This window comes from Canis lupus, chromosome 1 (assembly GCF_048164855.1).
Source record: "Canis lupus baileyi chromosome 1, mCanLup2.hap1, whole genome shotgun sequence".
Lineage (NCBI taxonomy): Eukaryota > Metazoa > Chordata > Mammalia > Carnivora > Canidae > Canis > Canis lupus.
The window spans coordinates 86,133,344-86,147,069 of record NC_132838.1 but is presented as its reverse complement, the minus strand read 5'-3'; the positions used below and the strand labels follow the sequence as shown (position 1 = coordinate 86,147,069).

Here is a 13,726-nt window from a genome sequence, read left to right as displayed (position 1 = left end):
TTGACAAGCATTCTTCTTCTTGACTTGGAATATTGCATAAATACTTGGGGTGGGGGTGGGGAAAGATTCCTTTTTGTTCTAAGCAATCCAAGGATGTAAGTAGAGCTGCCAAGGGTTTACAACACATTATTTTCATCTGGTTGTTATTTTGGTATCCTATTACTATAAAAGATTATAGCCACAAAAACTCACACAAGAGAATGTATTTTCGTTTCAGCACACTTATTTACAGTGGTTGCTCTTTATGGTGGTAATTGAAATGTGAGAACACACACTCTGAATATATATGTTATGACAGCATGGTTAAATAAGAAATGTCCCCTCCCCCAGAATATTCTAAATGCAAAGAAAAAGCAAGACTCACTATTTAATTTTTTTGTAACCATGGAGAGCTCTAAATGCCGTGGTAAACAGCTATTTATTGAATATGAATTGTTAAAAAAATAAGCCAACCCCTCACACCAGATAGAATAAGAGCTGTTTTTGTTTTTCCATAGATCAGTGGTGTCATAAAATATCTAATTACAGTTTCTCACAAATACTCCAGTATATAATTCACTATTTGAAGAACTATGCTTTAGCATTTCATATTTGCTCTTCCAGCTCAAGGGTGGTAGAATTTGGAAACATTCCAGCTACCCACTCCACTCAGCTTGTGTTTAATTTTAATTTAATGTACAATAAAAACAGAAGGAAAAAGTGCAAAATAAATTGGTGTGCATCCCCTTCCCCTCCTTCTTATGGATATAAAAAAAGATTATTACCATTGTAAATGTATAGAAGGGGGATTTTTATTTTGAGTGAATCTCCTTTTTTTTTTTTTTTTTTCACCTCTCTGTTCTCAGGGTTAGCCATTCTCGCTCCAGGACCTCATAATAAAATGTGTTTCTCTACAGAATTCATCCTGTTCTAGTTGGCAACTACAATATTTTATATTGCGGGTTTTTTTTTAAAGATTTTTATTTATTTATTCATGAAAGACACAGAGAGGGAGAGAGAGGCAGAGACACAGGCAGAGGGAGAAGCAGGCTCCATGTAGGGAGCCAGATGTAGGACTTGATCCCAGGACCCCAGGATCATGCCCTGGGCCGAAGGCAGGTGCTAAACCGCTGAGCCACCCAGAGATCTCTATATTGCATTTTTTAATAAAGCAAACATCAGTAGCTATTTATTCCCTACTTCTTAAGGGCTTCATAGTCTCAAAAAGTAAATGTAATTTATTCCGTTTCTTAGAAGGAAAAATACTGGAGGATGACAGTAACTGTAGCAGTTGAATTTCTTGCCCATTCCCTTCTCTAAGGTGGCTGAGTCTCACCAAAAGTCACAATTATTATTTTTTTTGTAATTTTACAAAACACAATTTAGAATAACTATTTAGTATCTTCAAGATATTAAAATGATTGTAAATATGACCAATCTTTTGGCATTTATTTTAAAAGTTTTCATTAGGGTGGTTTTGAATCTATGTGTTCTGTGGTTCATTTTCTCAATGGTCTTAAGGAAGAGAAGAAGGGTGCTGGCATCTGCAGAAAGATTATCAGCACCAGTTTGTCAAATTAAACCTTTCCCCCAGATACCTTGATGATATTCAAATGTAATGATCTCATTTTGTTTTTTCCCACTCCAAGGACTTTGTAAATGTCTTATAGTTTATAGGTTTATTAAGGTATTTGAATGATATAAGAAATAAATAAGTCTTCTCTTTACTCTATGGCTTCCAAATATTGTGCTTAGCACCATCACTTGAAGGATTTGGAATAGTTATAAACAAACGTCCAGAGCATCTTCTTGTCCTTCCCTAAAAGTAAAAAAATACAGGGAGCTGCTGATTTAAACTGAATCTGATTTCATGTCTTGGGTAAGTCCGATTCTTGAGGAAGAAGAATCAAATTCCAACATTTTTGTTCAATTTTGCAGATGGTGCCTTCTGTTCCTTACTTTGTACTCAATAGCTGAATGGGAGCAGGATACTGAAGTGTTCTCTGTAGGGTAGAGGAAACCTCAATGTGGTTTGGTGACGATCTAGCACCCAAGTGCCTCACTGGTGGGAAATTCTTCCTTATGCCTAACTTTACTCATTCCTTTCAAAATTTGGGCTGGTTTACCTTCTGTTTGGTTTTTACAAAAGCAAAATATCTAAATGTTGTTCTTGGCTTTAACTTATACACAGCTTATATTTATTTACATACATACATACATATAATTATCTCCATATCGTAATTGCACCACCATCATCATCATTGTTACTATAACAAAAAAATTAGCAATTTGAGCAGCTACTGAGTGGCCATTAGACCTAGAAATTTCAGAGCGTAAAATTTACAGTGTCTATCATAAGGAAGCTATATTTAAAGAGATTTTTAAAAATCATAGCTTACTTTTCATAGTTTCACTGGCCAGTTTTCTCTCTTCTTTCTCTCTTGAAAAAGAGATTTCCTGTTTTTGGTAAGGGATCAAAACTCTTCTTCCTTACAGAACAAGGCAAGCTTTACTTTGGAATATACTCTCTTAAGAAAAGAGATACCTTTATTTTGTTCATATTTTCTAGCTCTTTTACTTTCACATTCTTGTTAGAAAAGAGTATTAGTTGAAGAAATAACTAAAGACAGTCTAGATTTTGTTAACTTGAGGTGTTCCTAAAAGAGGAAATATCATTTAGTATATGAATTTAGAACTGATAACATTTTATATTTATAATATTTACTTACATGAAAATAAAAATACAAATATGTTTATTTATAGACAGAGTAAAGACAAAATGCAGTGTTTTACTTTTCTTTTATACTTTTTTTCCCTCTTATTTACTGTAATCTCACCTCATTTTTGCCCCTTTACCTCCCTTTCTTTGCTGTATTCTTCCCTTCTTCTCCGTACTCTTCCCCATTTTTCTTTTTCTGTCTTGTTCCTTCACCACCCTTTAGTACCATACCTTTGAACTACTATACGGTGGACACTATATATAAGCAAGGGGTATATTAGTAAGTTGCTCCATCTTTTAACAAAGTCTCAGTCAGAGACACATACCCCAGTAACAAAACCAAAAGCCACATCAATGCAATAAAAGAATTCAGAATCTAATATGTGTTGTATGTGTAACATTATCTTTTTATAACCTACATCATCAATTTATCATTCTCTTTTGCCATCAGCATGTAAGCTGGCTAGCGTAACTAGTGGTCCTATTCCTCACTGACCATTCTCTTGTAAAGTCATTGAAATTCAGGCTTTTCCTTATAACACTTTGCTAAATCTATGCTTGCCAAAGTCGTCATTGACTTCCATACTGCAAAATCCAATGGTCAATTTTCAGTCCTCGTTATACTTGAGTTATAAGCCTACGACACATTCCTTGTTTTCCTCCTACTCCATTGATTGTTCATTTTCAGTGTCTTTGATTGGTTTTTCTTCTTCTCCCTGTCTTCTCAATTGTGGAGTTTTCTGTTTTGTTCATTTTTTCTGTTCTGTTTTTATTCATTTACCTGGTGGTCTCACTTGGTTCTACGGCTTTAAATAGCATCAATATGCTAATAATTCCCAAATGTATATTTCCAGGCCAGACTTTTCTTCCAAACTCCAGACTCCAATATCCAATTGCCTATTCAAGTTAACCATGGGTATCTAATAGGCAACTCAACTCCAACATTTCATATTAAACTCCCTATCTTCAGCTCCTCCCACCTATTCTTCCTATAGACTTTTCAACTCTTTTTATTTTGACTCTATCTATCTAGGTGCCTGCCAAGGATGAAAACCTTCTGATTGTCTTGATTCTTCTCTTCCTCTCACATTCCACATCACACCCCATACTGATGGCTTGGATCCTTCAGCTAAGATTCAGAAATGACCTTGTTACAGCAAAGATGAATATCACTTCCAGTGCAGTTTAGCCTGAGGAGACATGTACCTCATGTATATGGGAAGGACCCATGCTGACATTTCCTTGCACATAAAAAAAAAAAAAAAAAAAAAAATACTCCTATCTAATCTTGATCTCACTTATGAAGTCATTGTTTTGCATAAAATAGTAAGACTCCTTAAAGACTCCTTATGTTTTCTTTTAGAACCTACAAACTCCCTGCCCAGAGCATTTTGTTCTGTACTCCCTTGTGCTAATTGGATAAAGGAGCTCTCAGTTTCCAGAGTAATCACCTAGTGCTCCAAACATCTCTTAAAGAGCTAAACATGGGTTAGAGGAACAGGCAACACTACTTACTTTCAGTGGCATAGATTAAAAAAGAAAGCCTGGAACAACATCCCCTTCTCCAAACGATTCCAATGCCTCTAAAATGTGACATTTTGCTGTTGTTTCCTTTTACTGTTTTTAATTACTGGGTCTATTTGCATGAAATGAGGATCTGGGTTGCCTAGGCGTTCATCTGCTCTGACTGCATTTTCCTCTCTTAAATAGCGTACTTCAGTGAAGCTTTGCTTGTGCCTCCAACATTTTGACAGGACCTCCCCCTCCTCTCCTTTCACCATCCTCCCATAGCTCCCCAGGAGAGAGGTTATTTTTAAAGTACATAATCAATAGGCTTTGGGAAGCAGCCAAAGCATGTGGGGGTCATACGATCGGGGATAAGCTACTAGGGATTGCTGAGAAAAGGAATGGCAACACGCCATGCCAAAAATTGTATGAGGAGGGAGAGACAGTCTGTAGCTCCCATTTTAGTGCTCTGAGATACTCTTTTGCACAAGGTTTGGTGTTGGAGGGGCTTCTTAGCTTGGTTCTTTAGCCTCACTTTGAGTTGCAGGAGATCCAGACCACCACTGATAGTTGCTTTTCCAGCCAAATAATGTTCCATTAAAATCAGAGTCCGTCTGAGGCTCTTGCAGGCATCTTACATCTGGTCACAGTGCTGTTGTTTCGTTCTTGATACTGATGATGCCTTTGCTGAGGGTTTGAGTCAAGAACAACCCAATGATTATCACAATAACTATGAAAACAACTATTTCATCGCCCCTTGACTCCACTGCCAAGGGGATGTCATTGAATAAAGAAGGCACCTAATGAGAATGTGCAGATGATCACGCACAGATGAATATCACTCTCGGAGAGTCAGCTCAAGAGGAGGCTAGGGGCTATTTCTGCAGTACTCTCCATTACATCACTTAGAAACCATAGCTCTTTTTTTTAGTTCTTTACTTGCCACCACAGGGATATCTCCTCTGATGGATTTTTAGGTTTTATTTAATAGCCATTTGTTATTACCCTTCCTGTACTCTAGGAGATGATCCATGATTGCAGCCCTGCTTTTTCTCCTCCACTGGCTATCAGAAGAAATGGATGTGTTGCTCATCTCCTTGGCTTGGGACATTTCATTCTGCTGTTTTTATTTAATATATAATCCTTCCTAAAGATTTGCTTATATTTTTGTTCCTTTTTCTCTGTTTCATTTAGTCACATCCAGTGAGTTGTTATTATAAATCAGCATAATATTTTGTGTGGATTTTGCTTTGGCTATGATGTTGCAGAATAGGCTGTGTGTCAGTCTTTGCTGTTTGTCCCTAGCTGTTCTTATATTATACACACAGAACGGACTCTGTTCCAAGGCTGCCTTCCTACGAAGTGTCTTCCTTCTTTGACTGAAGAAGCTTGGTGGTGATGATTAATTACAAATAAAAGACCAAGACTGATTGTTAAATGTAAAACATCTTCTTAGAAGTGTCTGCCTCACTGCTGTGGACTCTCAGTAGTGACATAAAGATCTTTGTCCTGTGCAGATCCAGTTACAGCCAGTAACAGAAGGCACATGTCCACTCTGAACAAAAGAACACTTATTTTCACATTCCGTGGCTGACGTTGAGTGATGACATTTTTGCATATCCTAAAAATTTTTATGCAGATGCTGTTTAAAGGCAAAATGTGCTTTTATATTAATCTCCTTTGTGAATGGAATTTAAACTCTTGGCATGTGTTCCGTTTTCAATGTGCTTGTCAAGTTCTGAAAAATAACCTTTGACGGTACGCGAGCAGAAACAAAACGGAGGTTGTTTCCTCTGTTTGCGGCAATGTTGTTTTGTCATCTTTACTCTCTCAGACTCAGGCTCATCTGACTTAAAAATATGATACACTTATGATTTTATAAGCTAGTTATGGGACTACGGTTTTAAAGAAATAGTCGATTCTCATTTTTACCTGAGCAAGTTGTAGAGCTTTGTTTCTGGCTGAGACCTGTAATGAATGGACAGTAGATGACAAGTGTAAAAGTTAGTATATTTTCGCATATTATTGGACAACTACAATTTTTTTAAACCGTTTGATGCCTTCGCAAAAATAGATCAAAACTAAAAAGAAGATGCTGTCTTGAGTATGGAGTGAGGAATACACAGAAGAAATGTTCTTTTTTGGGGGAAGAACTACAAAATCACGTGTTTCCCTATAGTCAAAGTAAATCATATATTGGAAAATTTAGGCTATCTCAATAGACAACCCCAGGAATCCTTGAAATAGGAAATATCAGCCTTTCGACATTTTTTTGAAAGGCTCTTTGACACTGGTAACTGGTTAGAATTAAATGTTCTCTATTTTAATAAATTAACTTGGTTCTAATAACCACATTGTTTGTGCATGTGGATATAGCTTTACCAGCAACTCAATTTATCACGGAATGCAATGACCCAGCAAACCCCAAGTCTACTCATTGCAACATAGAATTTATTTTGGTAGCAGTTATATTCAATTGAACCGACAGGCTTATAATTGATATGTTTTGCAAGCCTTTGAAGGCAATGAAGCAGAGAAGTTTTTGCATAACACTGTCTAGGATGCTGTGACTATATTTCTTTAATAAACAATGCTCTTTTTGACAAGCTCATTGAAAAATATTTGTATTAACTGCACAGAAAACTTTATGATGAAAATAATAACAGGAAAAACCTGTTACTAGTTGCTATGCCATCATTTAAAGAACTGCTGTATTTTTCTTTTCTTCAACAGTACAAATTCAAGTGGAGGAAGAAGAGGATGACACAGAAGAAAGTTCAAGTAAGCGGGGATGGACATGGAATGTGTTTCCAGTGAAATGGTAGTGAATTCAGGGGACTTGACCTTTTACCTTGTGCAATTATGCTCCCACATGTAAGCACATGCTACCCCAGATGCGGGTGACTTTTGATGGTCTCACCAAAGAGATCAAGTCCAGCAAATTGGATCTCCACTGTAGAATCTCTAGATTCTATTCAATGTAGAATTCTACACTCTATCAAATGTAGAAGTTACTCATGATCAAGTAGATGGTAGCCCACAAAAATTTGCTTTTTAAAATTTCTCTAGTATTTTCCCTATTAAAGCCTTTGTCCTGAAAGCTCTTCTCTAGGGCTTAATCTACTACAATAGAACAGATTGGCCATTTTGACTGACTTGATCAGGTGGCTCAATTAAAATGAATAATTACATTCTTTTGCACTGAATGCATGGTATTTTGTTGGAATTGCTCTGTTGTTTTTACTTTGTGAAGGTTTAGCTTAAGAGCTTGGATTGTGATCCCTTGCATGCAGAGCACTCATGGACTGGAGCATGGGAAAGATCATTCATGAGATGAGCAAAAGCTCTAAATTTACTAAAATGGAAAGAAAGAGCAGTATCTCAAGAAGAGTTCAATTCGAGGATCCATTGACATTATCAGTGTAATAACTTGAGTACAATATGGCAGCCAGGGAATGTTCACAATGCCAGTTGTTTTCAGGCTTTCAGGGCATTTTACATGCAAACAGCTCAGAGTCTCACATAGACAGACTCTGCATGTCACGGCTTGAGTGCTGTAGGGGAGGAAAAATAATTTTCCCTCTAGCCCTTCTGAGTAGTTAGCTGAGACCTCTGTAATATAAGATAGTTTAATAAGAGAAAAAACAAACAGAAGCTTATTAATGTGTAGTCCTCATGTATACATGAGAGATACTCAGGAAAAAGTAACTCTCTGAGGTGGCTTAGAATTTAGACTTAAATACTGTCTTAATAAGGAAAAAAGAGGGTGAAGAGGGTGTGTATGTAGGCTTTTAGGAGAGAATAAATAATTTTTTTAGGAAAAGTGAGTAGGCCCTTCAAAGAATAAATGGGACATTTGATTGTGACAAAGTTTGTCTGGGTATGGTATTGACTTCCAGTGTCTTCCTTTGTGATGAGTCAATATTCCCTAAGGGTGAATTCTTGGTAAGGGGATTTAGGACAATTCAGTACCTTTTGGAGGATCTGTGTTTGGGCAGATGTAGGGAGTTCAGGAAAACCTTTTCATTCGCAGTTTTTTGTGCCTATAGCTCAGTACAATCAATATACCAAAGTAGCACAGTTTAGGGCAGGCATGTCCTGAGCTCCTGCAGTCTCACTTTGAAGTGGCATATTCTGCTACCCTTCCATATTGAATGAAGACCATTTTAAATGGTAACATTGTATGTAAATCTGCAGTTAGTAGGCAACTGTAAAATATTGGTTATTTGTTTTAGAATTTGGATTTTTGAAAATTAGTTAAGGCAGTAAAAATAGCCTTTTTGTTCCCAATTGGTAAAAATGAAAGTTTAATAGTTTAGTCTTAATACAAAATATACTAAAATGCAGAGTACTTTGTCACCTGGGTGGCTCAGTTGGTTAAGTGTCTGCCTTCAGCTCAGGTCATGATCTTGGGGTCCTGGGATCGAGCCCTACATTGGGCTTCCTGCTTCTCCCTCTCCCTATGCTGTTTCCCCTGTTTGTGCTATCTGTCAAATAAATAAATAAAATATTAATAAATTAAAAAAAAAATGAAGAGTGGCTGCTTGAGTTCTTGAGTTATTTGTGGGAAAATTGCTTTTCAATCCTTATCAAGGTCTTGTCCTTTCTATAAATGGTGACTAACGTGACTAATAAAGACTGGGCAAATTTTCAGAATGTCAGAATGGGATTCACATTACATACAACATTTGCCACATATTTAACAAATGGAAAATTATTCTTGGTTTTTATGACAATGTATGGTTCTCAAAGCCTAATTTGAAAGTTATCCTTCAGTTTTTCTCTGCTAGTCAAACTTTAGTACTATAGGTAATACTTAGATCTCAGATTTGAAATATCAATAAAAATGTTTCAGTAAGTAATTTTAAAAGATAATTAGGGGTACCTGGGTGGCTCAGTTGATTAAACCTCTGACTCTTGATTTTGGCTTAGGTCAGAATCTCAGGGTTGTGAGATTGAGCCCAGGTGGGGCTCTGCACTGGCCATGGAATCTGCTTAAGATTCTCTCTCTATCTCTGCCCCTCCTCTTGCTAAAAAAATAAAACTGAGGGCACCTGGGTGGCTCAGCAGTTGAGCACCTGCCCCTGGCTCAGGGCATGATCCGTGGTCTCAGGATCAGTCCTACATCAGGCTCCCTGCCTGGAGCCCACTTTTCGCTCTGCCTATATCTCTGCCTTTCTCTCTCTGTGTCTTTCATGAATAAATAAATAAAATCTTTATTTTTTTATTGGAGTTCAATTTGCCAACCTTTAGCATAACACCCAGTGCTCCTCCTGCAAAGTGCCCCCATCAGTGCCCATCACCCAGTCACCCCAACCCCCCATTCACCTCCCTTTCCACTACCCCTTGTTCATTTCCCAGAGTTAGGTGTCTCTCATGTTTTGTCACCCTCACTGATATTTTCACTCATTTTCTCTCCTTTCCCTTTATTCCCTGTCACTAATTTTTATATTCCCCAAATAGATGAGACCATATGTTTGTCCCTTTCCGATTGACTTATTTCACTCAGCATAATACCCTCCAGTTCCATCCATGTCAAAGCAAATGGTGGGTATTTGTCAGTTCTAATGGCTGAGTAATATTCCGTTGTTTACATAGGCCACAGCTTCTTTATCCATTCATCTTTCGATGGACACCGAGGCTCCTCCCACAGTTTGGCTATTGTGGACATTGCTGCTATAAACATCGGGGTGCAGGTGTCCAGCGTTTCACTGCATCTGTATCTTTGGGGTAAATCCCCAGTAGTGCAATTGTTGGGTCCTAGGGCAGATCTATTTTTAACTCTTTGAGGAACCTCCACACAGTTTTCCAGAGTGGCTGCACCAGTTCACATTCCCACCAACAGTGCACGAGGGTTCCCCTTTCTCCATACCCTCTCCAACACTTGCTGTTTCCTGTCATGCTGATTTTCACCATTCTTACTGGTGTGTGGTGGCATTTCACTGTGGTTTTGATTTGTATTTTCCTGATGACAAGTGATGCGGAGCATTTTCTCATGTGCTTGTTGGCCATGTCTATGTCTTCCTCTGTGAAATTTCTGTTCATGTCTTTTGCCCATTTCATGATTGGATTGTTTGTTTCTTTGCTGTTGAGTTTAATTAAGTTCTTTATAGATCTTGGATACTAGCCCTTTATCTGATAGGTCATTTGCAAATATCTTCTCCCATTCTGTAGTTTGTCTTTAGTTTTGTTGACTGTTTCTTTTGCTGTGCAGAAGCTTTTTATCTTGATTAAGTCCCAATAATTCATTTTTGCTTTTATTTCCCTTGTCTTCATAGATGTATCTTGCAAGAAGTTGCTGTGGCCAAGTTTAAAAAGGGTGTTGCCTGTGTTCTCCTCTAGGATTTTGATGGATTCTTGTCTCACATTTAGATCTTTCATCCATTTTGAGTTTATCTTTGTGTATGGTGTAAGAGAATGGTCTAGTTTCATTCTTCTGCATGTGGCTGTCCAATTTTCCCAGCACCATTTATTGAAGGGACTGTCGTTTTCCCAGTGGATAGTCTTTCCTACTTTGTCAGATATTAGTTGACCATAAAGTTGAGGGTCCACTTCTGGATTTTTATTCTGTTCCATTGATCTATGTGTCTGTTTTTGTGCCAGTACCACACTGTCTTGATGATTACAGCTTTGTAGTACAACCTGAAATCTGGCATTGTGATGCCCCCAGCTATGGTTTTCTTTTGTAATATTCCCCTGGCTATTCGGGGTCTTTTCTGATTCCACACAAATCTTAAGATGATTTGTTTCAACTCTCTGAAGAAAGTCCATGGTATTTTGATAGGGATTGCATTGAATGTGTACATTGCCCTGGATAGCATTGACATTTTCCAATATTAATTCTTCCAATCCATGAGCATGGAACATTTTTCCATCTCTTTGTGTCTTCCTCAATTTCTTTCAGAAGCGTTCTGTAGTTTTTAGGGTATAGATCCTTTACCTCTTTGATTAGATTTATTCCTAGGAATCTTATGCTTTTGGGTGCAATTGTAAATGGGATTGACTCCTTAATTTCTCTTTCTTCAGTCTCATTGTTAGTGTATAGAAATGACACTGATTTCTGGGCATTGATTTTGTATCCTGCCACACTGCCAAATTGCTGTATGAGTTCTAGCAATCTTGGGGTGGAGTCTTTTGGGTTTTTTATGTACAGTATCATGTCATCTGCGAAGAGGGAGAGTTTGGATTCTTCTTTGCCAATTCGAATGCCTTTAATTTCTTCTTGTTGCCTGATTGCTGAGGCTAGGACTTCTAGTACTATGTTGAATAGCAGTGGTGAGAGTGGACATCCCTATCTTGTTCCTGATCTTAGGGGCAAGGCTCCCAGTGTTTCCCCATTGAGAATGATATTTGCTGTGAGCTTTTCATAGATGGCTTTTAACAAGCTGAGGAATGTTCCCTCTATCCTTACACTCTGAAGAGTTTTGATCAGGAATGGATGCTATATTTTTGTCAAATGCTTTCTCTGCATCTATTGAGAGGATCATATGGTTCTTGTTTTTTTTTGTTTTTTTTTTTTTTCCTGTTGATATGATCAATCACATTGATTGCTTTACAATTGTTGAACCAGCCTTGCATCCTGGGGATAAATCCCACTTGGTCATGGTGAGTAATCTTCTTAATGTGCTGTTGGATCCTATTGGCTAGTATCTTGTTGAGAATTTTTGCATCTGTGTTCATCAGGGATATTGGTCTATAATTTTCCTTTTTGGTGGAGTCTTTGTCTGATTTTGGAATTAAGGTGATGCTGGCCTCATAGAACGAGTTTGGAAGTACTCCATCTCTTTCTATCTTTCCAAACAGCTTTAGTAGAATAGGTATGGTTTCTTCTTTAAACGTTTGAAGAATTCCCCTGGGAAGCTATCTGGCCCTGGGCTTTTGTGTCTTGGGAGGTTTTTGATGACTGCTTCAAATATCTTCCTGATGTTTGGCTTGTTCAGGTTTTCTATTTCTTCCTGTTCCAGTTTTGGTAGTTTGTGGTTTTCCAGAAATGCGTCCATTTCTTCTAGATTGCCTAATTTATTGGAGTATAGCTGCTCATAATATGTTTTTAAAATCGTTTATATTTCCTTGGTATTGGTGTTGATCTCTCCTTTCTCATTCATGATTTTATTAATTTGAGTCTTTTCTCTCTTCTTTTTAATAAGGCTGGCTGATGGTTTATCTATCTTATTAGTTCTTTCAAAGAGCCAACTCCTGGTTTTGTTGATCTGTTCCACAGTTCTTCTGGTCTCTATTTCATTGAGTTCTGCTCGAATCTTTATTAACTGTCTTCTTCTGCTGGGTGAAGGTTTCATTTGCTGTTCCTTCTCCAGCTCCGTTAGGTGCAAGGTTGGCTTTTGTATTTGAGTTCTTTCCGGTTTTTGGATTGATGCTTGTATTGCAATGTATTTCCCCCTCAGGACTGCTTTTGATGTATCCCAAAGATTTTGAACGGTTGTATCCTCATTCTCATTAGTTTCCATGAATCTTTTTAATTCTTCTCTAATTTCCTGGTTGACCCTTTCATCTTTTAGCAGGATGGTCTTTAATCTCCACGTGTTTGAAATCCTTCCAAACTTCTTCTTGTGGGTTTAGTTCTAGTTTCAAAGCATTATGGTCTGAAAATATGCAGGGGACAATCTGAATCTTTTCGTATTGGTTAAGACCTGATTTGTGACCCACTCTGTGGTCTATTTTGGAGAAAGTTCCATGTGCACTTGAGAGGAATGTGTATTCAGTTGCATTTGGATGTAAAGTTCTGTAAATATCTGTGAAATCCATCTGGTTCAGTGTATCATTTAATGCTCTTGTTTCTTTGGAGATGTTGTGTTTAGAATATCTATCAATTGTAGAAAGCACCATATTCAAGTCTCCAAGTATAAGTGTATTATCGAAGTATGTCTTAACTTTGGTTATTAATTGATTGATATACTTGACAGCTCCCGCATTTGGGGCATAAATATTCATGATTGTTAGATCTTCTTGTTGGATAGATCCTTTAAGTATGATATAGGATCCCTCTTCTTCTCTTACTACAGTCTTTGGGATAAACTAATTTATCTGATATGAAGATGGCTACCCCTGCTTTCTTTTGAGGACCATTTGAATGGTAGATGGTTCTCCAACCTTTTATTTTCAGGCTGTAGGTGTCCTTAGGTCTAAAATGAGTCTCTTGTAGACAGAAAATAGGTGGTACTTATTTTTTTTATCCAGTCTGAAACCCTGCACCTTTTGATGGGATCATTAAGCTCATTCATATTCAGAGCTACTATTGAAAGATATGAATTCAGTGTCATCAGAATAACCTATTCAGTCCCTATTTTTGTAGATTGTTTCCTTGGACTTCCTCTTTATTTTACAGAGTCCCCCTTAATATTTCTTGCAGAGCTGATTTGGTGGGCACATATTCTTTCAGTTTCTGCCTATCTTGGAAGCTTTTCATCTCTCCTTCTATTCTGAATGAGAGCCTTGCTGGATAGAGTATTCTTGGCTGCATGTTTAGGACCCTGAATATATCCTGCCAGCCCTTTCTGGCCTGCC

General features: G+C 37.6%; 1 protein-coding gene across 1 annotated transcript in view; it reads left to right on the top strand.

Moving 5' to 3' along the window:
- The first annotated feature begins 384 nt into the window (after window positions 1-384).
- Window positions 385-13,726, top strand: part of TMC1 (transmembrane channel like 1) — a 118,405-nt gene continuing 105,063 nt past the window's right edge. The window contains exons 1-2 of the mRNA XM_072779409.1: window positions 385-406; window positions 6,938-6,985. Of these exons, the coding sequence (XP_072635510.1) occupies window positions 385-406; window positions 6,938-6,985 (70 nt within the window). The remainder of the gene's footprint in view (window positions 407-6,937; window positions 6,986-13,726) is intronic.